The 27974-nt window shown below is 52.0% G+C and overlaps 1 protein-coding gene and 1 long non-coding RNA gene across 3 annotated transcripts; both read right to left on the reverse strand.

Annotated features, from left to right (window-relative positions):
* Positions 1-409: 409 nt before the first annotated feature.
* Positions 410-14611, reverse strand: THEMIS2 (thymocyte selection associated family member 2). 2 transcript variants are annotated; one of them, XM_058718428.1, is made up of 6 exons: positions 14327-14608; positions 11784-11924; positions 8874-9284; positions 3837-4903; positions 1478-1634; positions 410-1047 (listed from the first exon to the last, which is right to left on the reverse strand). In XM_058718428.1, exons 1-6 carry the CDS (start codon positions 14418-14420, stop codon positions 992-994), a joined length of 1926 nt encoding a protein of 641 aa, XP_058574411.1. In that variant the 5' UTR covers positions 14421-14608; the 3' UTR covers positions 410-991. The 2 variants fall into 2 exon arrangements, with proteins under 2 accessions (XP_058574411.1, XP_058574412.1); XM_058718429.1 differs by lacking the exon at positions 3837-4903 and having other exon boundaries at positions 14327-14611.
* An 810-nt stretch (positions 14612-15421) lies between these two features.
* Positions 15422-21166, reverse strand: LOC131505173 (uncharacterized). The gene is made up of 3 exons (XR_009258295.1): positions 20602-21166; positions 20166-20323; positions 15422-15559 (listed from the first exon to the last, which is right to left on the reverse strand). It is a non-coding gene; the product is annotated as an uncharacterized LOC131505173 (long non-coding RNA).
* Between the last annotated feature and the right edge of the window lie 6808 nt (positions 21167-27974).

Genomic DNA, 27974 nt, shown 5'->3' on the forward strand with positions numbered 1-27974 from the left:
TCCCTCTCTCTCTGCCCCTCCCCTGTTCACGCGCTGTCTCTCTCTGTCTCAAAAATAAATAAACATTAAAAAAAAAAATTTAAAAAAATAAATAAATAAATAAATAAATAAATAAACGTTAAAAAAAATAAAAAAAAACCAATTTTGTGAGGTAGAAAACTATTAGTTTCATTTTACATATGAAGAAACTGAAGCTTAGGGAGGTTAAAATAACTTGCTCATAGTCACGGCTGATAGGTGGTGAGCTGGGGTCCTAACTCAGCTCATGACTAATCTCCTTCCTAAAGCACCTGACCACTCAAACTTGTATTCTGATCTTTAAAATCGGGCCGGTGTCTATCTTAGAGAGTTAAGGATTTAGATCATGTTTATAAAGGGTCTGGCACACGACTTAACTAAATGATACCTGTTAACCATTTTTCCAGAAGCCCAGATGTCATCTTTATTCAATGGTTTTCGAGTGAAAAAATCTTGGATAGTCACCTGCAGCTCTCATGTGCTGTGTACTGCAGAGATGAGAGGGTCCTGGTCTCTCGGGGGATTAGAATTGGGTGGGGGAAGAGGAGAAAGAGTGGGCCAACAACGAGGGGGTGGCAAACATAACAAAAGGCTCTTGGTGCGGTGTGGTCAGGATTGAGTCCCCTTTACCAAGAGGCAGGAAACACTGTGCCACCGCCGCCCAGTTTGGTGTTCTCTGATTACTTTCTGCACCAACCAGTGAGACCACTGGTGCTGGGGACTCAGGAATGAGTAGAACCCAGTTGGCTCCTCTGGGTACCAAAACTCTGAGGCTGAGGGAGTACAAGGTGCTAGGAGCCTAGAACTGGAGGGAAGCTGGTACAATGTCCATCCCTTTACAGATCAGGCCCCCAGAGTCCTTTGCCATCCGTAGTCTGATTTCAGTGAGATCCTGTCCACGGTCTTGTAATGGTTGGCTGGTATCTCAGATTCCCTGAGAAGCAGCAGTTAAGAAGCAGGGCTCCTCCGGCATCTACAGGGTATTCTGAAATTGTTCAAGTACTTCTTCATAATCATGTTCGTCATCATCTGCAGAAGAGTTCAAGTCAGTGGCGATCTTTGGCCTTAAGCAGGTTCCTTCCCCTTTTTAGGGCACTGGACAGGGAAGGAGTTGGTGTGGATGCTCTGAGGTCCTTGCTAGACCAGGAACTACAATTTATTCTTTCTGAATACTGTGTAAATACTCCCCCTGCATGCCTTGGGGAGGGTAGTATGTTTGAGGATGAACTCATTTTCCTTGCCAGGACTTGAGCCCCTGAGAGGGGGACAGTAGAGACACCCCCCCCCCCCCACCCCAGCCTCAGCCCACCCCTTAGAAGCCTGTCTGGCTGGGACTGCGGAAAGGCCTGCTCATGCGCAGGGAAGGCCAACACCAGCAGAGGTGAGAGCAGCAGCAGAGGAGCAGAGTAGGGAGGGGAGAAGCAAGGACACGGCTGAGCAGGAGCTGGCAGGGACTCACCTGGAGACTTCGTGTTGGACTTAGTGGCCCTGAGGCCCTTCTTGTGGGCAGAAACCTTGCTGTATGTATCTGAGCTGTTCTTGGCACTCTGTGGCAGTGTCTTCATCCTGGGTTTGAGGAGCAGGGGGCATTGCTGCAGTTCTAAGACTTGAGAAGACTAAGTGGGAGAAAAAGCAGAAGTCAGCAGGGTCCATGATATGTAATTCCCTTCAAATGTCACTTCCTCTGCTCCCTTCGACTTCCTTTTCAGGGTAGGGCTTCTCGGGACCCCAAGCGTCTTTGCTGCTAGCATATCTGAACTGTTTTTAGGCAGAGGAGACAGGCCAGGATGAGAGATGAAGGGTTGGGGGCTAGAGATAGGGTGCGCTGAGTGTCCCCACAGAGAGGATTCACATCTGCTGCTGAAGGGGGGGGGGGGGGGGGGACAAGCACAAAATCTCAGGACAGGTGCCAGAGCTGAGAAGAGGGCTTTTGTGGGACTCCTACCTTATGCCATATGCATACCTGCTCATTTATCCTCAGGTGACCCTCTGAATAGCTGTTTGAATTCCCCATGAACACATGAGGGAAACAGGCTCAGAGAGAGTGTACCATGTCAGACCTCAGGATCGCAAGCTGAGCCAAGGTTCAGACCCAGAACCATGTCCGTGGCTTCTAAAGCTGGCGCTCCTCCCACCACACTGTGCTTTGGAGGGCAAACAGTATAGGGCCCCTCATTAGCAGTGGGGTATACTGATGCTCAGAAAAGTTGCAGGATCAAAGGCAGGGAGCAGGGACCGGGCCCAAAGTCGCTTCCAACAGGGGCGAAGGCTGGGACTGAGGTTTCAGTTCTTTGTACTGCGGGGTTTCCAGCACTGTCAGCAAGGCCTGTGTTTCAGACGCCCCAGCCCATTCTTTGTTCCATCAGAAAACCACTGCCCTCCTCCCTCCCCTACAGATGCAAGCCTCTTGTGGGGCCGAAACTGCTCAGAATTCATCTTTCTAACTTCCTCTGCTACTCCACCACTTACCCTCACGGTACGAAATAGGAGTCTCCCCAGGTCCCAAGACAGTAACCTTATTACACTCTATAAAGTGCTTTTGATATAGATCATCTGTTATCAGCACAGCACCGTAGTTAGGTGCTCGGGCTGGGTGGCCAGACCCAGTGTCAAACCCCATCCTGCCATTTGCTAGGTTGTGATCTCAGGTCAACTACTTTACCTCTCTCTCTCTCTCTCTTGTCTTCTCAACTGTAGAAAGAGGGGTCAGTGCCCATCTCAGAGGGATGTCATGAGAGCTATTTGGGGTCACGCGCAATATGGCGTCTGCCACCGAGTAGACACCCGGCAGGTAGCCGCTGTGAAGCCAGCATTGTGAGTGATAGTATCTCAGGTTCCCTGGTGAGAAAATGGACACTCAGAGAAGGAGTGCAAGCCACAGAGTGAGTAAACGGAGCCGTAAACTTGGTCTTTCTGCTTCCGCGCCTGGTTCTTCCCCATTGTTGTGATTCCCTTTGGATCAGTTCGACACTTACTGGCAGTGCCTGCCTGCCTGGCGAAGGGTGAGGTCCCAGCCCTCACAGACCTCTCCCAATCAAGTGGAAACTAGGTGTGGTCCCGCCCACCCACGCTGTGTACAGCCCGCAGTACGAATACAGAAGAGGGAAGGCTGTCACTGCCAGAGGAAGTCTGAGCTGAGCCTTGCCCACTGAAAGGAGGAAGGACATTTCCCAGCCAAAGGACTGGAATAGTAAAGTGCTGAGGCAGGAATCCTGGCCTACTGAAGAAGCCTCAGGAATTTCTCTGTGCCTGAGCGTGGACCAGAGAAGGTGGTAGAAGATGGACCCGGGAAGGTGAGGTTGAAATCAGCTTATAAAGGACATGGATGCCATGTTAAGGGGTTGGCATTACCCTCTGGAAATAGGGAACCACTGAAGGTTTCAGAAGAGAGGGGGCAGAGGCCCGTCGGTGACCGGGGAAGGGCGTGGGGGGCCATTCTGACAGCTGTGGGGAGGGGTGGGAAAGGTTGCTGACGCCGCTTAGGTGGTGGATGACGACGCCTGAACAGGGGACGGCAGGGGAAGCACAGTGAACCTGGGGGCAGGACGCTCCTGCTCCAGTTTAGGCCTCCCTCTTTTTAACTGGGACTTTGGGCAAGTCTCGGGGTCTCTGAGTCCTCAATTTCTTAACCTGCCGAATACGGATAATCCCACCAGCATCGGATTGTCAGGATCGAATAATAGCCACAAAACGTGTAAGTGTATATATAAACTGCAAGTTCTGTACAGTTGAAAGAAATGTGATGCTGGACAAATATGGCAAGACCTGCAATGATCCTGACAGGTGCCCCCCTCCTTGGTATATTGGTATATTGGTACCTGGCTGCCTTTTCCCTTGCTGGTTTGTTTCTTCTGCCCGCGGAGGCCCTCACTTTTGGGGGGTCTTGGTGGTGGGAGTTGGCTCTCGAAGGCTGGTAACCTCCGAAGGCTGTAGTAGAAGGCATCTGCCAGCTCCTGCACTGTGGCTATAGGAAGAGGCCTGGCTGGCCGGCCCGGCCGGCCCTTAGCCTCCACAACAGTCAGGTCCAGCCACCGGGGAGGGATCTCAAAGCACATCGCAGGGTTGGAGTCAAGGCTGACCACCAAGAAGGGTTCCATGATTTTCTCCTCCAGCCGCAGGCCCGGGAAGGAGGGCAGAGGGTCAGCAGGGTGGCTGCTGTCCTTGACTACCACCTTGACTTCACAGGGCAGTGAAAACTGGGTAGTCAGATCTGCCAGGCTGTAGCGCCGGCCATCATTCATCTCCTCCACGAAGCTACTGGAGCAGTAGAGGGGCAGCAGAATCTGGTCTTCATCTATCTGTTCATAGTCTTCCTCCTCCTCTCCAGCCTGGTCGCTCAGCCGTTGACACACCAAGACATCTATGTCTCTGCCTTCAGCGCCGTGGGCCTGGCCACACCTCAACACCTCCAGCCTGTCACCCACAGCCAGGGAAGTGAACCCAGGGCTCTCTACCCCATCGCCCTCATAGTCCTTTGTGGCCACTACCCGGAGTGGCTGGCCTGGCCGGAGAGCGCCCAGGAGGTCATAGGCCGTGGGGAACTCTCTTGGCCGCCGCCGCAGCTTGCCCTGGTAAGCCCCAGAGACCATGAAGTGTCTGGGCGCCTTCCGGCCCTTAGTCGAGACCAGGACCCGCCAGGGCGGTGAGGCCAGGCCATGGATGCAGAGCCTCTGGCCTTTCTGTAGGGACGCTACCCACGGACTGAGGAAGATAGGGGGCCCCTCTGGAACTTCCAGGATCTCTGTCGTCAGAGGGAAGGGCACCCCCCGGGCCAGGGCCTCACTCAGCAGCAGCGGTTGGATGAAGTGGATGTGTTGAGAGGAGGCCGTGACGTCTTCCACGTCGACCTCCAGGGTGGAGGGGATCTTGACAATGGTTCTGCGCACTGTGGAAAGGGCAATTTCAGCTCAGGGGTGCTTCACACACCAGCCCAGTGGTGCCCCTCCACCCCCAGCAAAATGTCTGGGCTGGCTGACCTCTTTCCTGTTCTTTTCTGCCAGCATTTCCCCGTGGTATTCGACTCCTTGCTCACTCTTTTCTTTCAATCTCTTTTCAAAAGCTATCATAGAAATTTTTACACATTTGTAAAAGTAGAATAGTATAGTGAACCCCCCATCGCCCGGCATCAATATTTAATTCACAGCCCATCATCTTTCATTCACACCCTATCTATTCCCCTCCGCTAGATTATTTTGAATCAGAATAATCGCATCATGCCATCTATGACCTTTCAGTGTGTATCTCCAAAAGAAGAAGTGAAGCTAAAAACCACCATGCCACTACCACATCTAGATGATAATTATTTGATAATTCATCAGTAGCATCGAATATCCAATGAGTTCAGCCACTTTTTAAATTTTAATTGCATTTTTTAAAGTTTAAATGCCAGTTAATGACCTTGGCAACTTGTTTACTCCCTGGGCATTGATTAGCACCAGGTTTATAAACTCAAGGGGTGCCCTCTAAGAGTCGGGAAACTGGCTCATCCCCTGTGTCTGAGCCGCACCGCGTGGAAGACGGAGGAGGGAATATTCTCGTCTTCCAGACGGTGACACTGAAGCTTAGGCGGTGACTTGCCTCAGGTCACAGTGTCGGGAGTTTTTTTGCTCTGTGCCAGTCGAGCTAATTTACTGTCATTTCCCACAATATTCCAGGGCTCCCTGGGAAAGAGAGAACTTCCTGGAGAGGAAATGTGCAAGAGTCCGGAGCATCTTATACGAGAAAGCAAGAAAAACCAATTTGAGACAATGCAGGTGTGTGTCAAAAGGATCCAGGAGCCAAACTACAAAGGCTCTCGAGGGCCAAAGCCGAGATAATGTGAGCATCCGTGAATAATTCCAAGGGGTTGGAACCCTGAACATTTTCATCCATGAGTTCATCATGATGACTTCAAAACAAAACAAAACAAAACAAAACACCTGAATAATCATCCTTGAAGAATGCTAGGGAGCCAGCTCATTTTACAAACTAGTAAACAAAGTATAGGCCATTTCTTAGGTTGTTCTCCAGGCAGGCTGGAGGCAGCGTGGAGAGCAGGGCGGGTGAAACAGGCAGAACGTGGCCAGGTGGGCCAGGGCAGAGGTAGAATGGTGCCCTGGGACCTCGACGTACATAAACACAATGCCTCTATTGCACAAACTAACTGAAGAGTTGGATGGGAGCTCTTTCTAGCAGTTTCCTAATAGATGAAGAAGGAACAGTAGGATTAAGATCAGTATTGCAGTTCCTCAGGAAGTCATGGACCTAGGCAGGCATCGGCGGCAGCCACTCACATCACAAATGCTGGCCCCTCTGTTGTATTTGACCTACACCACACGGCAAGGTCGGTGGTGCAACTTTGGTTGGTGACACAGAGCCAGGTGGGGACTCCTTGCCCCACAGCAATGAGAACCTGCCTCTTGTGTCTGGTCAAGCCTCTAAGTGCCTGTTTACAGCTGTGCAGAAAAGAGCCAACAGCTGGCCTGAGGAGGCTTCTATCCCTAGAAAAGCCTGCCTGCAAGGTTGGTCGTTGGCTGGCGTCTGGGAACATGGTTTATTTAGCAAGTGTTCGCACCGTCCTCTAACTGGTGAGGGTGGTTTCCTGTCCTCAGACTGTACAACCTGTTATGCTGAGCATCTGCTTTCTATCTAGAAGTCTAGAATTTTGGTACGCGCTGAGCAGGGGGTACCTATGTGACCAGCCCCCGATAAAAACCTTGGGCCTCGAGTCTGATGACCTTCCCTGGTAGACAGTGCCATACATGTGTCGTCACAATTCAGTGCTGAAGGGATTCAGCGTGTCCTGTGTGACTCCATCGGGACAGGACTCTGTGTCCTTTCACTATAGTAGATCATGGCTGTGAGTACAACTATATGTCAAGTGCCATGAGGCCTCCCGGCAGGCCATCGAACCTGGGGGCGGCCAAGGGCTCAACACGACAGGAAATACAGGAGACAGAGAAGCATCCTGGCACCATCACGAGGATCCTGGCAACAAAATCTAAAATGTGAGCGACGCTACAGGACAAAGGGCTTACTCCTGTCAACAGATAAATTATAAGAAAAATAAGAAAGGTGACCCTATAGATTAATAGAGATTTAAAAGAGCTAACAATCAACAGCAAGGTTGCGAATCTTCTCCGGATCCCGTTGTGAAGAAATTGTAAAAATATATATATACATATATGAGACAGTAGAGGAAATTCAAACACCAAGTAGTGGTATTAGGAGTTATTGTGAACTTTTTTAGTGTGATGATGGTATTATTTGTTTAAAAAAATTATTTTTAAAAGAGACACACGGGGGGTGCCTGGGTGGCTCAGTCGGTTGAGCGTCTGACTTCGGCTCTGGTCATGATCTCGCGGTCCGGTCCGTGAGTTGAGCCCCACCTCGGGCTCTGTGCTGACAGCTCAGAGCCTGGAGCCTGCTTCGGGTTCTGTCTCCCTCTCTGTGCCCCTCCACCACTCATGCTCTCTCTCTCTCTCTCTCTCTCAAAAAAATAAACTTAGGGGGCGCTTGGGTGGCTCAGTCGGTTGGGCGTCTGACTTCGGCTCAGGTCATGATCTCGCACTCCATGAGTTCAAGCCCCGCATCAGGCTCTGTGCTGACAGCTCGGAGCCTGGAGCCTGCTTCAGATTCTGTGTCTCCCTCTCTTTCTCTGCCTCTCCCCTGCTCATGCTCTGTCTCTCTCTGTCTCAAAAATAAATAAAAACAATAAAACAAATTTTTTTAATAAAATAAAAAAAATAAACATAAAAATATATAAAAATAAAAAAAATAAAAGAGACACACTGAAGTATTTAGAAAAGAAATGACAGGAGGGGCACCTGGGTGGCTCAGTTGGTTAAGCGGCTCAGGTCATGATTTCCAGGGTCGTGAGATCAAGCCCCATGTTGGCTTTGCGCTGACAACACGCAGAGCCTACTAAGGATTCTCTGTCCCTTCCCTGCTTGTGCTCTGTCTCTCTCTCTCTCTCTCGCAAAATAAGTAAATAAACGTGAAGAAAAAAATTAAGATTTAAAAAAAAAGAAATAGAATCCATGGGGTTTGTTTTGAAATAATCAGGTGTGTGGTGGAGAGAGATGAAATGGGAGAAATGGGTCATAAGTTGATAGTTGTGACGTCAGGTGATGGGGTCAAGGAGGTTTGTTACATTACCCCCTCCTCGTATATGTATGTTGTACATTCTCCCCTAATAAAGTAGTTTTCAAAGATTTTTTAAAAATCAAAATAAAGAATCCCCACTTGGCTCTGTAGTGCACCAGCAACCCTGACCAACTGCTCCTTAGGTAACCTCAGACTCTGTCCTCCAGGGAAGAGGCCCCAGGGCACCCCTTCCCCCGCTGCTCCAGCTCGGCCTCCGCTCTGGCAGACCTGGCCAGGTTCTGCCTCTGCTTCACCAGCCCCGCGCTGCACCTGCCTCCAGCCTGTCCTGCAAAATAGCCTATGAAACAGCTGGGGATTCACCCAGTGCCCTTATCTCCCGGACAGAAGGGCCTTCAGGAACAATCCTATTCTCCCCAGTGGCAGGAAAATCTGCGTCTCCTGAACAAATGGTCCAGGTTTCACTCTGTAACACTGTTGCTTTGTCCTAGTTGCTGGCAAGCTCACAGTCCGACTTTTGCCGAATTTTATAAAAGTAAGAAGAGTGGGACCTCACTCTTAATTTCCTTCATCTTCCTGTCTCCTTTTACACCTAACTTCCCGCTGTTGGGGAATCTTCATTCTTTTATATTGTATGTTCTGGGCAAGCCACCTGGGGAAATCCCTAGCCAACCACAGGGATCAGGGAGGTGGGGCACGTCCCATCTCAGCAGCTTCCCAGGGCCCCGTCTCTCACTCCACCAGGCCTCCCCCCAGCTGCCCGGGCAACTCACTGTGCATGATGGCTTGGACCTCATACTGGGGCCTCAGGATCAGGGAGTGCCAGGGGAGGGTGGGGCAGGTGAAGAGGAGGTCCTTCAGGGCTGAGTCCTGCAGAGCCTGGAGCAGGGGCCGAGGGGCACCGGGCTCCCATTCCCAGAAGGGCCCCTTCTGGGACAGGGGCAGGTGCAGAACGAACTGCTGGGCTTCAGTGTCTAGCACACAGCGGGCGTAGTTGGCCCCGTGGTGTATTTCCACAGCCTCAAGCAGGAGGGGCTGGTCCTCAGGCACCACCCTGGCCTCTGTGGTGATTCTGTGGGTCGACATGAAGCAAATGGGCAGCTTCTTGGAGTGCTGGGTTGCAGCAGACAGCAGCTCATTCAGGGTTCCGTAGCTCTGGGGGCCGGTGAGGGGGCTGAAGTGGCCTGTGGGGCACAGCAGAGGGTGTCAAGGTGGGACAGGCCTTTGATGGGCGCAGGGCCACACACACCAGGCCCCGGTCTTCCCCAGAGAACCCAGTCAGAGTCCCCTGAATGCAAGCACCAAGCATCTGGACATCCAGGCTGCAGGGCGAGGGACAAGAGGCAGCAACTGGCCATGTATGAAGGGACAGTGAAGGGTAGAGATGGGGACAGTTCCTTCTTACACAGACAGGCAAGAACTCGGAGGGATTGGCACCAGAGACAGAACAGGAATGTGTTTCTCAAAAGACAAGGACAACGGCCACAATTGTCCACCTCCTGAATCGTACCTGCCTCTAACTTTGCCAACTTTGCTTCCATATTCCTCACCACTGCTCCAGTCCCCTACATCCAGCACCTGTCACCCCATGCTGCAGCAGTGACACTGTCCCTCTCTCCCAAAGTAGAAACCCAGGAGCTACTGGCCAAACGACCTCTGACCACCCTTCTTCACCTCACATCTTGTCTGCCAATTCTAGTGACCCGACTGTCCTTCCCCATCTACTCCTTCCCCGGACCCCATCCACTCTCCTGCCACTGGACCAGCCTGAAACACCCCACATCCAGACATAACATCATTTCCAGAGTTTTCCTGCCTAAAACACCCAACACAAATTGAATCAGTGCAACATCACACAAACCCAGACTGCAGGACATTCTGCATAGGTACTGATCCAGACTCTTCAAAACTGTTGATGTCGAGATAGACGCTGAAGAATTGTTCCAGCCTGAGGGCACCTGGGTGGCTCAGTCGGTTGTGTCTGACTTTGGTTCAGGCCACGATCTCCAGTTCGTGAGTTCAAGCCCTGCGTCAGGCTGTCTGCTGTCAGCACAGAGCCTGTTTCGGAACCTCAGTCCCCCTCTCTCTCTTTGCCCCTCCCCTGCTCACTCACTCTCGCACTCTCAAAAAGAAGAAGAAGAAGAAGAAGAAGAAGAAGAAGAAGAAGAAGAAGAAAAGAAAAATTGTTCCAGCCTGAAGGAGATTAAGAAATCAGTATGTGGGACTCCTGGGTGGCTCAGTCTATTAAGCGTCCGACTTCAGCTCACAGCTCATGAGTTCGAGCCCTGTGTTGGGCTCTGTGCTGACCGCTCAGAGCCTGGAGCCTGCTTCTGATTCTGTGTCTCCCTCTTTCTCTGCCCCTCCCCTGCTCACACTCTGTGTCTCTTTCTCTCTCTCAAAAATAAACACTTAAAAAAAATTTTTTTTAAATAAATCAGTATGTGATCTGTGTTTGGCTTCTGGATCAAGGGGAAACACTATGAAGGACATTAGGGGCTTTTGGTGAAATTTGAATAGAGTAGGTTAGACAGTAGTATTCTATCAATATTAAATTTATTGAATTTGATCATTGAACTATAGCTTTGTGAACAAATGTCCTTGTACTTAGGAGTAATATTAGTAAATATTAGGAGTAATATATTTTTTTTATTTTTTTAATATGAAATTTATTGTCAAATTGATTTCCATACAACACCCAGTGCTCATCCCAACAGGCGCCCTCCTCCATGCCCATCATCCACTTTCCCCTCTCTCCCACCCAGTAATATTTAGATGTAAAGGGTTATCATGTCTGTATTTCACTCTCATGGTTCAGGAAAATATATATGTACACATACATATATAGTAATATGTGTTAAGGTACAGCTCTGGGCCACGCCCTGTGCTGAGTACTTCCTGCATGGCAACTCTGAATCCTCATGTCAAGTCTGATTACCCTGTTAGAGAGGAGTAAGCTGAGGCACAGAGAGGTCCCAAGAACTGGCCAAGACCACAGCTATTTGCCAGCAGAGATGGGATTCCCATCCAGGCTGTTAGTTTCAGCATCCGGTCCGGCCATGGTCCACTGTGCCACACGCCTCCTGCAGCAACCAGGCTACGTAGTAACCAGATACACACTTGCTACTCCCTATTGTTACTCCCTCTGGGGATCCTTCCTCCAACTCGGGAGCCACCTCCTCCAGGAAGCCTGCACAGACCCCTGAGGCGGGCTACTTCTGCCAGGAGCCCTCTGTGAACTGGTGTCTGCTTCTACTCTTCCCCTCCTCTCACGGCCATCCTGGAAGCTCCAGGCTGCAGAAGGCTACACTCGTCCATCCAGAGCCCCACGCCCCAGCCCCTAGCACAGGGCGTGGCACACAAGTGTCAGTAAATGTCTGGTGAGTGAATGAGCCAACACAGGGACAAGCACATGGACAAAGACCTGGAACAAAGAAAGTCCCAGCCGAGAGGCAGAGGTGATCAGAAAGATGGGTGTGGAGAGGATGCAGCCACGCCGGGCTAAGGGCATTGTGGGACCACCTGGAGGACATCCCAGGCCTCGGGGCAGGGTAGTGGAGGATGTGGGAGCACATGTGCCAAACTAGAGAGGCAGGAGTGCAAGCTGGGGTCGGTGAGCCCACGGGTGTGCCCGGAGGGGCCAGTGCCCTGGGGGTGGGAGGGGGGGTGGCAGAGAGCTGCCTTACCGCGGAAGGTGGGGGCGATTTCAATGGTCTGGCCGGTTCCTGGGTTCTCGCAGACCACCCTCTGGAGGCAAACCTGGGTGACTTTGATCAGGTCCCCTGTGGAGAGGCAGCACTCATTCCCAGAGATCTCGTAGATGGAGCCTGTGGAGAAACTGACTCAGTGTCCCGGTGCAGTAAGGGCCAAGTGCTGGGTGGGTTGTGCCCTGTTCTCCAACAGGCTCGGCTCTGCCACAGGTCTGTACATGTTCCAGCTGCCCGGGGCGGCCTTCCCTGTCTTTCCCTATCGAAGGGCCCCTGCTTCGGCGGTACTCAGGCAGCACGAACCCTACCTTTGCCTTCTTTCAGTGCTGGATGCACCCCTCCGCGGCACTCTTCTCTAGCCTTCTGCACCTCCCCATGCCTCCTAAACTGAGCTCACAGGCAAGGCAGGACTGATCCATCTCAGGGTCGCTGCAGCCGGCACAGGCCCAGCCTCTAAGCACGTGTTGAAGTCTTGAGCAAGGAACTAACGCAGGAAGTCCTAATCCCTATGGTACAGCTACAAAGTCAGACCCCAGAAGTTCAGTGACTGCCTGGAGGTCACACACACACCCGGCTAACAGCCACGCTGGTGCTTTCTTCTTCAGATGAGTTGTTTTTATTTATTTTTTTTTTATTTTTTTTTTCCAACGTTTTTTATTTATTTTTGGGACAGAGAGAGACAGAGCATGAACGGGGGAGGGTCAGAGAGAGAGGGAGACACAGAATCGGAAACAGGCTCCAGGCTCCGAGCCATCGGCCCAGAGCCTGATGCGGGGCTCGAACTCACGGACCGCGAGATCGTGACCTGGCTGAAGTCGGACGCTTAACCGACTGCGCCACCCAGGCGCCCCAAGATGAGTTGTTTTTAAAGGAAGCACAGGAGAGGGGTGCCTAGGCGGCTCAGTGGTTAAGCGGCCCCTTTCAACTTAGGTCATGATCTCACGGCCCATGAGTTCAAGCCCCGCATCAGACTCTCTGCTGTCAGTGTGCAACCTGCTTGGAATCCTCTGTGCGCCCCCCCCCCCCTCTCTCAAATAAATAAACATTTAAAAAAAAAGCTTACGGGTGTCTGGGTGGCTCAGTAGGTTAAGCATCTGACTTTGGCTCAGGTCACGATCTCACCATTCGTGACTTTGAATCCTGCCTCAGTGAAAACACAAGCCGCACTTCAGATGAGCCCTGCTTCTCCCCCCGCCCCCCCTCCCTGCCCTTCGTGGGCACCTGGGTGGCTCGGTTGGTTGAGGGGCAGACTTTGGCTCAAGTCATGATCTCCCTGTCTGTGGGTTCTTCCGCCCCTGTAGGGCTCTGTGCTGACAGCTAGGAGCCTGGAGCCTGCTTCGGATTCTGTGTCTCCCTCTCTCTCTGTCCCCCCCTCCCCCCACTCACGCTCTGTCTCTCAAAAATAAATAAACATTAAAAAACAGCTTTTTTTTTTTTTTCTCCCACTACCTGGCCTCCTCCCTGGTTCTTCTGTCACCCGGACTTCCGCCACTTCCCGCGCCCCGGGTCTGGCAGGATGAGGAAACAGGCTTTGCGACACGCCGTGGTCAGGGGACATCGGGAGGAGCGCAAACAGCCGGAGGCGCCGGCAGGGAGCCCCCAGAGGAGGCCAGTCGGCGTCTGAACCCGCATCTGCCAGATTCCCAAGGGGACCAGGGTGTGGCGGCGGGTGCTGCCCTCCCCCGGGGTGGCCTCGGAACACTTCACCGGGAGCTGCTGTGCCGCGCAGGTGACCAGAAAGAGGGAACAGATGTGGCCAGGCACCCTTGCACTAGTTTGCTTTCTAAGGAAGGACCCCCCCCCCCCCAACCAGTCGCCAAGTTCCCTCTCTCTGCACCTCCGCTGCCCCCACTCTGCCCGCGGCTCCCCCCACCACCTCGGAGCAGCTGCCTCTCCCCTCCGCCGCCAGTCAACCCCGCCCCTCTCGCTCCTTCGGCTGTCACTAGTGACTGAGCCCCCGCGGTGCACCCATCCCTGGGAACCAGGTGGGCACGTGTGCAAGTTCCGCGAGGAGCAGAGAGCGGGGGAGGCTGCCGGGGGGGGGGGGGGGGAGGAGCCATTCAAGCCGAGAACTGAATTGCTGATCAGATCAGGCTGCAAAGCCGAGGGCCAAGGTGGGCTGGAGGGACCGAACGGAGGCGCGTAGACGGGCGTCAAGGGGGAGGAGTGGGAGGGTGCGCGGGAAGCCTGACCCGGTTCGAGCCCTGACTTTCGGCTTCCCCACCGCCAGACCTCCGCCGGTGCGCACCGCGGTTCCACCCCCCCGCCTGGCTCGGTTCCACCCACCCGAGTGTGTAAGGCCGGTGACTTCTCATCACCCTGCGGGGCAGTCAGCGCCCCCCCGTTCCACGAAAGCAAAAACCGAGGCCCGGAGAGGTTGGGTACACTCGGACTTGGGCAGTGGCAGCGTGGCTGGGTTTCCCGGGTTTCTGCCGCCCGGGGCGGCGCCCCTGCCCCACACCCAGCGAGAGCCGGGCAGCGGCGGGGGCGGGGGGCCGGAGGGGTGCCGGCCCCTCACTCACCCTGGAAGTAGACCCCCGAGCAGACTCGCAGCACACGCGGGAGGGAGGCGGGGTCCAGGGCGCAAACGAAGTCCTGCAGGGACACCGGCTCCATGGTCCTCGCGGCTCGCTGGACGCCTCCTGAGTGGCCGCCTCTCGGCCCTGCAGCCCTGCCCTGCCCCCTGCCTGGCCCCTGTGGGCGGAGCCGCTCGGCTGCGGGGCGTGGGGACCCGGCCGGCCGGAGCCCTCCGCGGGCCTCGGCCTCCTCACCCCTGCAGTGGCCTGCGTTCCTGCGTCTCACACTGGGGGCGCGACGTCGAAAGTGCAGATCAGGCCTGACACCTGGAGGCTCCGACTAAAGGACAGCTGGTTCCCACGCCCCACTTCCCCATCCCCCCGCCCCGTTGTCTGTGATGTATCCCACGGTGGAGGGGGGAGGGGGGAAGATGGAGAAGCCCCCGACGCCCCCGCCCCCACCTACCCGCGCCGCCCTCCCAGTTAGAAGGAGGAAATGTGGCCAGCCTGCTGCAGTTCTGGGTTTCTTTCCCTTTTTTTTTTTTTTTTTTTTAATTTTCTTACATTTTATTTATTTTTGAGAGAGAAAGAGAGCACAAGTGGAGGAGGGGCAGAGAGAAGGAGACATAGCATCTGAAGCAGGCTCCAGGCTCCGAGCTGGCAGCACAGAGACTGATGTGGGGCTTGAACTCACGAACCCTGAGATCATGACCGGAGCCAGTCAGTTGCTTAACCGACTGAGCCACCCAGGCGCCCCAGTTCTGGGTTTCTCAGGAGAGGCGCAGCCCTGCCCTTTGGGTCTAAGGAGAAAGATACAGTGTCAGTTTCCCTGGACTCCTGTCGGGGACACTCACGGGGTCCCTTCACTGGTGGGGAACTCACCACCTTTCCAAGGCACTCATACCCCCCCCTAACATTACAGTTAAAAATTCTTCCTTGAGGGGCACCTGGGTGGCTCAATTGGTTGAGCGTCTGACGTCAGCTCAGGTCATGAACTCACGGTTCATGGGTTCGAGCCCCGCATCAGAGCCTGCAGCCTACTTCGGATTCTGTGTCTCCCTCTCTTTCTGCCCCTCCCCGACTTGCACTCTGTCTCTGTCTCTCAAAGATAAATAAATGTTAAAAAAAAAAAAAAAATTCTTCCTTGGGCTAGAGAGAAATCTGCTTAGGAGAGAGCCCACTTGCTTGGTATATATAACTTTAAGCGAATCACCGACTTCTGAGTTTCAGTTTCCTCATCTGTAAAATAGAGGAAAGAATCTTTTCTTAGCTGGTGGTACAGGTTAAATGAGATCATTTAGATACCGCGCAAAATACTTTGTGTGTGTGTGTGTGTGTGTGTGTGTGCGCTGAAACTGGAGAGCAAACTAGACTTTATTTCACTTTTTGTTGCTATAAAATAGCAGACTTCTAATAAGAAATAATAAAAGTTTATGGGGCACCTGGGTGGTTCAGTGGGTTAAGCATGTGACTCTTGATTTCAGCTTAGGTCATGAATTCACTTTGTGAGTTCCCCAGGCAACCGGCTCTAGGCTGAGAGCACAGAGCCTGCTTGGGATTCTCTCTTTCTCCTTCTCTCTCTCTCTCTCTCTCTCTGCCCCTCCCCCACTCGCTTTCGCCCTGTCTCAAATATAAATAAATAAATTATAAAAAGAGGGAAATTGGGGCCTCCCTCTGGGGGCTCAGTCAGTGCTGACAGCTCAGAGCCCAGGGCCTGCTTCGGATTCAGTGTCTCTCTCTCTCTCTCTGCCCCTCCCCTGCTCGCTCTCTCTCTCTCAAAAACAAATAAAATTTAAAAAATTAAAAGAAAAAGAGAAAGAGAAAGAAAAAAGAAATAACAGTTTAAAATAAAAGGTGTAGGGGCGTTTGGTTGGCTCAGTCGGAGGAGCTTGTGACTCTTGGTCTCTGGGTGGTGAGCTGGAGCCCCATGTAGGGTGCGGGATCACTTAAATAAATAAAACTTCCAAAATAAACAAATATCATACAAGGAATAAACCCTAATTATTCTTTCCCACTATCCAAATATACTTGCTATTAACCCTTTGCTGTGTTTCTACTCTATTGTTTGTGTGCAGGTTTTTAAAAAAATCTTTGTAATTTACACTAAAGTGGAAAAAAAATAGATTTCCCATATATCCCTCAGCCAGTTTTAAATTCCCCTAATGTTACCACTTCACATTACCAAGGTGCATCTGTCAAAACTAAGAAACCACCATTGCCACATTAATGTTAACAAAATCGTAGGCTGCGTTTGGATTTTATCTGCCTTTTCTCCAATGTCTTCTTTCTGTTCCAGAATCGCATCCTGTCTGTGACGCTTTCTCAGCCTTCCCTTGTTGTTCTTGTAACCTTGTCAGTCTTGAGGAGAACTGGTGGAGTATTTTGTCGAATGTCCCTCAGTTGTTTTTTTTTTTTTTAACGTTTATTTATTTTTGAGACAGAGAGAGACAGAGCATGAACGGGGGAGGGTCAGAGAGAGAGGAAGACACAGAATGCGAAGCAGGCTCCAGGCTCTGAGCCGTCAGCACAGAGCCCGACGCGGGGCTTGAACTCACAGACCGCGAGATCATGACCTGAGCCGAAGTCAGACGCTTAACCGACTGAGCCACCCAGGCACCCCTGTCCCTCAGTTTTTTGGTTGGTTTTTTTTTTTTTTCCTGATGTTTTCCTCATGACTAGACTGGGGTTATGGGTTTGTGGGGAGGATACTACCAAGGTGAAAAACTCTTCTCATCACAGCCTCTGGGGATGCGGACACATGACAAGCGCACAGGACTTTTCACTGTGATGTTAACCTCAATGGCTTAGTGAAGGCGGTGTTTCCAGGTTTCTCCACTATAAAGTTGCTATTTTCCCCTCTCCATACTCTGTTCTTTGGAAACATGTCGCTAAGCCAAGCGCAGCCCACCCTCAGGGGAAGCGAAGCCCCGCTTCCCAGAGCAAGGAACATCCAAATAAATGACTTGGGATTCCTCTGTCAGAAAGATATGTCCCTTCACCCCAATTAATTAATTATTCAATTATGTATGTCAGTATGGACCCATGGATATTTATACTTTGACTTCTAATCTAATCTACATTATTTTGTTGCCCAAATTATTCCTGCTTTGGGAGTGCCATCGGGATGGCTCCTGGGTCCCTCTGCCCGTCCCTTGTTCCCGCTTTCTGAGCACTTCTCACTGCCTGGTGCTACAAAATGCTTGGAGGCCCATCTTATCTTTTTTCTGCCTCAGCCCTGCAGGCAGCCATTTTTGCTTTTCCTGAAAGGGTTCCTTTTATTGGAGAAGGGCGTTTAGAACCCGCGATCTGGTCACAGGGGACTCCTCGCCACTGGGTTGTCTATTATTTCTGTTTGTCTTTTTCTTTCTTTGCATAAACGTTTCCAGACACTGCTGCCCAGAAACTGCTGCCCATCCCATGACCGGCTGAAGTCAGGTCCAGCCGTGACCTTCAAGGGGAAGCTCCTGAGGGATACTGCTCCACAGAAACTTTTAAAATCCCCCCTTTCACTTTGCCTTTGTCTTTTTCCAGTTTCCTGGGCGCAGAAGTGGACTTACCAAATTAGGGGGCAAAAGCCTACTGCAACCAACGTGTTGAAACACTGCCTTGCCATTACAATTTTCATTATATATTTATCTGTGTAATTGTTTAAGGTCTCCTCAGCAATTAGTTGGCTTCTTGGAGCACTCGGCTGGTTCAATTGGTAAAGCATGTGACTCTTAATCTTGGGGTCATGAGTTCGAGCCCCACATTGGGTGTGGAACCCACTTTAAATAAAATTTCTTTTTAAATCTAGAACTTGTTTTTGTTTTTTTTTTTAAAGAAAGACAGTTGACTTCTAGTGGTCAGAGGTTGGAGTACCAGTCGACTTTGCTCCCCATTGTAACCCCAGCATATCACAGGGCCTGGCAAACAGTAGGTGCTCAATAAATCACTATGGCTAATGACTCACTGAATGAATGGGTGGAAAATGTCTCCTTGAGATAGAATCCCTGAAGTGGAATTTCTGAGTCGAATGGTATGCTTGTGTTTACAGCCTCTGAGGGTGGGTTTCAGTCATGTTGAAAGGTTGCTGAGCCTCCAATGGACCCAATAAGAAAAGGGAGAAGGACCCTTGCAAGGGCTGAGAGGAGTGGCACACAGAGGTATGCAAGGGCCCAGGGGTCATGGGCCCAGGGGGAGGGTATGCTAAGTAGAGGAGATGGGACAGAGGGGGCATGTCTATGTTTCCAGAAACACTGGCAGGTGTGATCCTGTGGGCACCCACCCTGAGCAGGCTCACTGCAAACATAGGCTCGCTTAATCCTCCCTACAAGCAAGCAAGACAAACATTCCCACTTCACAGGTCAGGAAACTGAGGCTCAGAAAAGCACTGCCTGAGATCAGGCAACGAAAAAGTGGGGAAGTTAGGATTTTTTTTGTTTTGAGTTTTTATCGATTCATTGAAGTAATCTCTACACCCAACGTGGGGCTCAGACTCACAACCTTGAGATCAAGAGTTGTGTGCTCTTCCACTGAACCAGCCAGGCACCCTGGGGGAAAGCTGGGATTTTAACCCCCTCCCGCTGGGTTTCTGCTGCAGGCCAGAGAAAATGGCAGTTTTTCATCTCTTCCCCGTGTATTTCACCAGACAAAGCAGGTCTCTGACAAATTTTTGCTCAGCCCAGTTTGGCCTAGAAATGCATCAGAGGATGAAGAATGAAAAGATGGGCTTTGCAAACAGAGCTGGGCTCAAAGCCTGGCTCCACCTCTTCATGGCTGTGTGACCTTGGGCTAATTCCTTAACATCTCTGAGCCTCGGTCCCCTCTGTACCATAGGCGCTGGCAGGGGCAAGATGTTGGTGGAAATGATAGTGTGATGGGCACATGGCCCATGTCAAGTGCTCAATATCTGTTACTATGATTGCTTCCCGAGGGCTTCCTGTGCCCCTGAAATTTATCAGGGATCTCATATCTCATTTACTTCTCTTGATAATCTGCTTTCCAGATTAGGAAAATGAGATTCCTTTTTTTTGTTTTAATTAAAAAAAAATTTTTTTTTAAATTTATTTTTGAGAGACAGAGCGTGAGCAGGGGAGGGGCAGAGAGAGAGGGAGACACAGGATCCAAAGCAGGCTCCAGGCTCTGAGCTGTCAGCACAGACCCAATGGGGGGGCGCGAACCCATGAAGCATGAGATCATGACCTGAGCCGAAGTTGGGTGATTAACCAACTGAGCCACAAAGTAAATGAGAGTCTAAGTGGGGAACTGTCCTTCTTGCTGTCACTCAACATACAAACGGAGGAACCAGAATTGGAAACCAGGCCTGCAGGAGCCATGGCCCCAGCTCTTTGCACTTTTTCCCAGCCTGGGAGCTCCAGCCCAGTCTCTGACTCCTCAGGAGTGTGGTGGGGAGAGGTGGGAGAGGCAAGGAGGTGAGAAGTCGTGAGGAGGAGGCCTGAGGAGGGGCCTGCCACCCCCCAGAACCCGGAGTTCCTCATTTCTGCCACAAGTCTCTCACAGTTTTCTGCATCTGATAGCCATAGATAGTGACGATAGTGTGGTCACCGTAGCAGGGAAATTGAGGGTGATTGGGGGTGGGGGGGCTGGGCCCTGTCGGCCGTGCTGGCACCAGACGCCCTTGGACTTGGTACCACTCGGCCCTATACAGGGGCAGGAGGGGAACGCAGCACCGGGCGGGGGTTGTTACAACATCCTGCTGTCCCCTCCTGCCCACCAGCCTTGCACGTTGGCCAAGGGGGGCTGGTGGAAAACAAGCCAGCAGTCGGGAGGCATTTGGTGCTATGGACCCGATGGCTGCTCTGAGGTGACCCTCTCACAAGCCCCAAGCGTCAAGGGCACCCACCTGCACAGATACACAGCCACCCGTAGGCTCCGAAGCGGTCATGCTCCAGTGGCTCAGCGGAGACAAGAGCCCAAAACTCACAGACGAAACCAGAACCGCTCAACGGCACTGGGAACCCCAGGGACTTGAAGGGCAATCTGTCGTCTTTTCCCTGTTTTCTAGATTTAAAACAAAAAATTTTTAAGTTTTTTAATTTGTTTTGAGAGACAGGGAGAGTGAGCTGGGGAGGGGCAGAGAGAGAGAGAGAGAGAGAGAGGGAGAGAGAGAATCCTGCACTGTCAGCACAGAGCGCCTGAGCTGAAACCAAGAGTCAGATGCTAAACCGACTGAGCCACCCAGGCGCCCCATGTTTTCTAGAATTTCTAGAACTTGGTTTATAAGGATAATATGAACAGCTCCCTGCCAAGGATTCCCTGAGGCCACTGTGGAGGCCCACCTGGGGGGGAGGCCCCCCCTTTTGCAGATTTCCACAAGGGTGGGGGAGTCACTTCCGGAAAAAGATATTCGATATCCGTATATCCTCAATGAGGAGAGCGGCGGCTGGTTGTGAAGCTTTGAAGGGTTGAGTCATACTCAGGTGTGATGAAAAAGTACACTTCAAGCCTTGTCTTCTTGACCTTATGAAGCAGGGGGCAAAGGAAGTTTCACAACCTCCAGGGTGGGAAGGAAGGTAAGGAGGGGCAGGGGGTGGGAAAGGTGGGAGGGATGAGGGGTGGAGAGAAAAGGAGGAGGAGGGAGAGGAGAGGACGAAGGGGGCGACAGAGGAGGGGAAGGGAGAGGAGAGAAAATAGAGGAGAGGGGAGGTAAAGAAGAGGCTAGAAGGGAGAGGGGGAAGGGAGGAGAGGAGAAGGGAGCTGAGCAACGCCGGCAGGAGTTCCTCAGGCCTGGGAACTGGCCAGGTCCCAAGCTGGGGGAAAGCTGGGGAAGGAACAGACCAGAAAGTGAAACCATCGACCGCTACCCTGGGGAAGTGGGTTTGAGCCCAGAGAGCTTTTTGCCCCGGTATTTCCTAACTGGGACCGGATGGAGGCAAACCACCTGCTCAGTATGTCAGAGGCTTCTGTCCTCTCTGGGAAGGGACTGTAGCACCTGTGGGACTGGCGAGCAGAGGGAAGGAAGTGGGCTCAGTCTGGGGGCAGGGGTCAGGCTTTGCGCCTTCCAAACCCCACAAGACCTTCTGCGTAACTTGCGGGTTTGGGGAGAGCAGCTGAGTCTGCCGTCTCCTTTCAGCAGAGGTTAAATGGAAAGTCACCTCTTTCTCAAAATATCAAAACTAGAGTTACCGTATGATCCCGCAACCCCACTTGTAGGTATGTATCCGAAAGAATTGAAAGCAGGGACTCAAATAGGTGTTTGTGCACCCGTGTTCATGGTTCATTCTTGAACAATGATCTGACTGGTGTTGTGGTGCAGTTGTAAGCAATGTTCCCCGCACATATGGAAGCATGGCTCCGTGCTCTTGTGGTACCCTGTTTGCTGTTGGCAGGTCCAAAGTCATTCTACTTCCAGACGCTTTGTTGTGTGCAGCTGGGAGCCTTCTCTCAGTCCCTGATGCTCAGACATTTCACATGCTCGCCATCTGTGGGTTTCCTTGCTTCTGGCCACCTATGGTTCTTCTTCTTCTTCTTCTTCTTCTTCTTCTTCTTCTTCTTCTTGTAATTTTCTTTTTAAGTTTGAATTCAAGGTAGTTAACACATAGTGTAATAATGATTTCAGGAATAGAATTTAGTGATTCATCACTTAAGTTTAACGCCCAGTGCTCGTCCCAACGAGTGCCCTCCTTAGCGCCCATTGCCCATTTACCCCATCCCCCCACCTCACACTCCTGCCAGTTTGTTCTCTGTATTTAAGAGTCTCTTATGTGGGGCGCCTGGGTGGCTCAGTCAGTTGAGCGGTTGAGCGTCCAACTTTGGCTCAGGTCGCGATCTTTGGCTCAGGACGCGATCTCGCGGTCCGCGAGTTCGAACCCCGCGTCGGGCTCTGGGCTGATGGCTCAGAGCCTGGAGCCTGCTTCCGATTCTGTGTCTCCCTCTCTCTCTGCCCCTCCCCCGTTCATGCTGTGTCTCTCTCTGTCTCAAAAATAAATAAACGTTAAAAAAAAAAAAAAGAGTCTCTTATGGGGGTGCCTGGGTGGCTTAGTTGGTTGAATGTCAGACTTCTGGCTCAGGTCATGATCTCACAGCTCATGGGTTCGAGGCCCAAGTAGGGCTCTGTGCTGCCGGCTCAGAGCCTGGAGCCTGCTTTGGATTCTGTGTCTCCCTCTCTCTCTGCCCCTCCCCTACTCTCTCTCTCTCTCTCTCAAAAATAAACATTTTTTTTTAAAAAAAGAGTCTTTCATGGTTTGTTTCTCTCTCTGTTTTTATCTTATTTTTGCTTCCCTTCCCCCGTGTTCATCTGTTTTGCATCTTAAATTCCCCATATGAGTGAAATCATATGATTTGTCTTTGACTTATTTCACTTAGCATAATACATTCTAGTTCTATCCACGTCACGGCAAATAACAAGATTTCATTCTTTTTGATCGCCGAGTAAATATTCCATTGTATATATACACCACATCTTTATCCACTCATCAGTTGATGGACATTTGGGCTCTTTACATACTATGGCTTTTGAGGTGCACGTGCTCCTTCAAATCGGCGCTGCTGTATCCCTTGGATAAATTCCTAGTAGTGCAGTTGCTGGGTCACAGGGTGGTTCTGTTTTTAATTTTTTGAGGAACCTCCATACCGTTTTCCAGGTAGCCGCACGAGTTGGCATTCCCACCAGCAGTGCAAAAGGGTTCTTCCTTCTCTGTATCTTCGCCAACATCTGTTGCTGCCTGAGTTGTTAATTTTATCCACTCTGACGGTGTGAGGTGGTAGCTCATTGTTTTGATTTGTATTTTCCCTGATGATGAGCGATGTCGAGCATCTTTTCATGTGTCTCTTGGCCATCTGGATGTCTTCTTTGGAAAAGTGTGTATTCACCTCTTTTGCCCATTTCTTCACTGGATTATTTATTTGGGGGACCTGTGGTTCTTTTTAACATGGAAACTCACACCCCTCAGTTCTAGAAACATCCTTGCCTTTCTCTTTGTTTGTTTTCTGTTTTTCTTTCTTTTGTGAGCTCCTTTAAATAGACATTGTATCTTCTGGACCAATTCTTCATTTCCTGCCCTTCTGTTCTATATTCTAGGAGATTTTTAGGAAAGTTCACGGACCTGGCTTCCAAAGAGGTGCAAAGCTTGCTTTCAGCTGTGCTACCAAACCTGACTCTGAGGAATACTCTGGCAACAGCAACAGCTGCTGCCTCCTCTCAGCCTCAGTTTCTCCAGCTGCAATGAAGAGGGACTGGAGTAGTTTCGAGAGCCCTCCCCCTCGCGTTTGGATTTCTCCATCTTCTTCAGTCCCAGGGCCCTGTCCCACAGCCCTTGAGCGGCCCTCTGCCTTGTTGTCCTCTGTCCCCTCTGCTGGGTCTGCCCCAGCCAGCCAGGGCCATGCACAAACTTGAATTTGCATATACATGGAGGCCATGGGAAAGCCCAGGAAGGGGAACTTGGCTCCCCAAGGGCAGGCACTGTGCCAAGTGCTTTCTGTGCATTGTTTTGTTGAGCTTGCAATACCCTGGGGTGTAGGTTTTCTCGCTCTTTCCATTTTACAGATGGGAAAACTGCCACCTAGAAAGATGAAGCAGTGTGCCCAAAGTCCTGCAGTCAGGAAGACTGAACCAGGGTCCCAGGTTCGAACCACCCCTCTGTGCTACTCAGAGCAGGGAGCCCTGGGGCAAGTTCTCTTCTTCAGCCTCTCTCGTGCAGTCCCACTGGAACGGGTGCCCTGCCTCCTTGTTCCCTTACCTCCCCAAAGGTTCCCTTACCTCCCCCAAAGGGGAGTTGTGGAAATGTGACCTCCGTTTGGTGACTTCTCCCAGCACCACTGGGAGGCCACGGGGATGCTGGCAAAAGGACACAGCCTCAGGCAGCTCCTTCTAGCTGGGAAGGAGGATACCAACATCTGCTCACCCCGTGGGGAAAGAGCCAAGGATCCAGGGAGGGGAGGGAGGGGAGAGAACTCCATAATGCATTTCAACTTGAGGCCACCGTCCCTGTTTCTGGCAGCCTGTGGGTTTGCTGGGAAACTGGTAAATGTGGCCCACAGCCCACGGTCTCTGCCCCCCGGCTCCCAGGTGGGGAAAACCCAGTGGGTGAGAGTCACTCAAGCGGAGGCTTCCGCAGCCTGGGGACCAGGAAAGGCTGCCCAGAGGAAGTGATGGGGTGAGCTGAGGGAGAGTGGGAGACAGAGGGGGAAGGGTGGCAGGGAGGATGCATTCTGAGGAACTGGAAGAAGTTTCTGGTAGGAACAGGCCCTGAGAGGCCCCAGGGAGGAGTTTGTCCTTTAACCCAAAGGTTTTGCAGATGAGTCCCTGATGGACTGAATTGCACTACAGCAAGGTTCCGGTGGAGGTGTCCAAGATGGCGTGGAGGGTGGGGAGGGGCACTTAGGAGGCTGCTGTGTGCTCAGAGGAGAGGGAAACCCCACCTGGGCTGGCAGATAGGGCGGAGGGGCAGTTAGGAGGCAGAATGGAGAGTGAGGGATGGAGCCCGTGGGCTCTGGGTTAGGACCCCACCCCTCCCATCTGGGCAGGGCCGCTTCGATTGTGGTCAAAGTCTGTGAGGCAGGTGGCTGGGGCCATTGGGACGGGGGCCGAGTGTGCCAGCCTGTGCCAGGCTCACCCCCAACCCCGCTGCCTGTGAACAGTTGATGGTGGCATCGTGCCTGGACTTTGTCTGGTGACGACCCACTTCAGCCCCAGTAATGAGCTTTCCAGAATAACGGGGCCTGAGTCCCAGGGCCAGACTACCCTCTCCACCTCCAGGTGGGACGTTGGTTCCGCACTGGGTCTTATGGCTTCTGTCTGTGCTGGGGCAGTGTAGGGGCTCCCCTTCTGCTTTCAAAAGAAGCTTGGAGCAGTGAATTGTTAGCAGAGACAGGAGACCTCTGTCCCAGTAAGTGATTCCAGCCACTGGGACTCTGGGGCCAAGGCAAGCCCTAGAGGCCCCAGAGAGAGAGGAGGCGGGTGGAGAGAAGTGGGCCTCCCCCACCTCTTCCCTGAAGCCCTTCCCATTATGGCTTCTAAGGTAGAAGTCTTCAGGATCCCCCTCTCTGCAAGGCTTCGGTGTCCATCTTCGAAGCCTGTGTCTCCGGGTGTGCATACAACTGCGCCCTTGACACGTCCCTTGAGGTTCTATGGCATGCAGTGCCTTGAACTCAGCACTTTCCTTGTAAACCACTCCTCCTGTGTTCCCCTCTGCAGTGAATGGCACCTCTGATGCCCCCAAATGCCCAGACCAGAGACCCAGGATTCACCTTGGGCTTTCTTCCTTGTCCCTGGACTCTGCCCCTTCTCTCCAGCAGCCACTGACCCAGGCCACTCACCCTCACAGCCTTGCCCTTGGCCTTCCCACCTCCAGCATCACCTGTTCCACAGCACTGTCCGCCCACCACCTGATGTCCTGGCTCCTCAGGTCCTGGCCCCTGACAACTGTCCAGCCTCGTTTCTTAATTTATTCTTCCAGAACATCCTCTTCAGCTACCTTGAAGGACTTATTCTCTCCCAGTCTTTTTTAAAATTTTTAATTTTATTAAAAAAAAATTTTTTTTAATGTTTATTTATTTTTGAGACAGAGAGAGATAGAGCATGAACAGGGGAGGGGCAGAGAGAGAGGGAGACACAGAATCGGAAGCAGGCTCTAGGCTCTGAGCCATCAGCCCAGAGCCCGACGCGGGGCTCGAACTCACAGACCGTGAGATCGTGACCTGACGCTTAACCGACTGAGCCACCCAGGCGCCCCTATTTGTTTATTTATTTATTTTGAGAGAGACAGAGACAGCATAAATAGGGGAAGGGCAGAGAGAAAGAGAGAGAGAGAGAGACAGAGACAGAGAGAGAATCCCAAGCAGGCTCCACACTGCCAGCGCAGAGCCTGACGCAGGGGTCTAACCCACAAAATGGCGAGACCGTGACCTGAAACCGAGAGTCAGATGCTTAACCGACTGAGCCACCCAGGCACCCCTCTCCCCTAGTCGTAACCCCTTTCGCTTCCCCAGCCTTTTTGTACATGCCCCAAAGACTTTCCCCAGTCTCATGCCTGGATCAACTCTGTATATTCATCTGATCCCAGCCCTGATCCTTTCCCTTCCAGGGAAGCCTTCCTGATGCCAAACTGGTTAGGAGTTACCTGGACTTGCTCCTGTCCCAGCACTGATGCGCTCAATCAACAAATATTTACTGAGTGCCTACAATGGGCTAGGTTCTCGCCATTTGGGACACATCCGGAAACAAAACAGACAACACTCCCTGCTCCTTGTGGAGCTCACGTTCAGATGGGGGTGGGGAAGACAGACCACAAACAGTACAGAGAAAAGTACGTAAATGACCTAGTGTGGGAGAAGGTGGAGAAGGCCATAGGGAAATGGAGGGAGGGGAGAAGGCAGGAGAAAGAGAGGTGGCCAGGCTGCAATTGTCACTGGAGATGGTGGCGTTTGGGTGAAGACTTTGTCTTCCAGCCAAAGACTGCCAGGAACACAGGGCGGTTAGCAAGTTGGGTTTACGACTCAGTAGTGACGGACGGCACGCTCCACAGGGACTGTGGGTGACTCAGTGAGGGGGTATTAGGAAGGACTTGCAGGATTTAAGTTCGGGTTAGGGAGTTTGGGAGGGCTGATGGAAGCAGGGCTTGACCCTAGATTGGATGCTTTCCAGAAGCCAGGCCAGTTCCATGACTAGGGATCTTAATAAATTGTATCTACAAGGAGGGAAGACCAGACCAAGGCTACGGCTGTCTTTAGTAAGAAGCAACAGTCTCTCATATTAGCCAGCGTGGGGGATTGCGTCTGTTCCCTAGGTTTGCCACAACAAATCACCAGACTTAGTGGCTTATAGCGGCACAGATGTATTCTTTCACGGCTCTGTAGGCTGGAGGCAGGAAGGTTGATATCAAGATGTCCGCGGGATCGATTCCTTCTGGAGGGTCTGTGGGAGAACCTGCTCCATGCCTCTCTCCTGGCTGCTGGGGGCTGCTGGCTGTCCTTGGCTTGTAGACCCATCGTTTCAATTTCTCCCTCCATTCACATGCCTCCCCCTGTCTCTGTCTCCTCCTTACTAAGGACATTCGTCATTAGATTTAGGGCCCATTCTAATCCAGGATGAAATCATCTCAAGATCCTTACCTTCTCCTTTATATCATCTGCAAAGACTCTTTTCCCAAATAAGGTCACATTCTGAGGTTTCTGGTGGACGTACGTTTCGGGGCCACAAGTCATAACAGCGATGGTTGGTCCCATTTGTGGTTTGGACGATGTTCATGTTCTGCGTTCAGACACGATTACAGAGTGGTCCTGTTGTGTTCATCACTGACACAGAGTGGCCTTGTCTGATGTTGACGTCCTGTGAAATGGTTTCTGTTCGACAGGAGAACACCAAGGCCCGGCTGTGAGTGTTAGACTGGCTGCTGGAGGCCGGGGCTGCTTTCCTCTTTCTCAACGTGAAGGCAGTGAGGGAGGGGGCCATGCCGACATCTGGGGCAGAGTCCTAGCCACGCAGGCAGGGTTGGGGGACCAGCTGAGTGAGCAAGGGGGAGAGAGGTGGGAAGAAGAGAACTAATAGGAGGGGGTGCAGAGCAGGGCCAGACTGGCAAAGACTGGCTCTTGGGGCGCCTGGGTGGCTCAGTCGGTTAAGCGTCCAACTTCAGTTCAGGTCATGATCTCGCGGTTTGTGAGTTCGAGCCCCACGTCGGGCTCTGTGCTGACAGCTCGGGGCCTGGAGCCTGCT

The sequence above is a fragment of the Neofelis nebulosa genome, chromosome 2 (genome assembly GCF_028018385.1).
Source record: "Neofelis nebulosa isolate mNeoNeb1 chromosome 2, mNeoNeb1.pri, whole genome shotgun sequence".
NCBI lineage: Eukaryota > Metazoa > Chordata > Mammalia > Carnivora > Felidae > Neofelis > Neofelis nebulosa.

Excerpts from the sequence above, each read along its gene's own strand:
- THEMIS2 (XM_058718428.1), bottom strand. The coding sequence starts at position 14,420 with ATGGAGCCGGTGTCCCTGCAGGACTTCGTTTGCGCCCTGGACCCCGCC. Across the intron at positions 11,925-14,326 it reads CTCGGGGGTCTACTTCCAGG|GCTCCATCTACGAGATCTCT; the intron begins GTGAGTGAGGGG and ends GTTTCTCCACAG. Across the intron at positions 1,048-1,477 it reads GTCCAACACGAAGTCTCCAG|ATGATGACGAACATGATTAT; the intron begins GTGAGTCCCTGC and ends ACTCTTCTGCAG.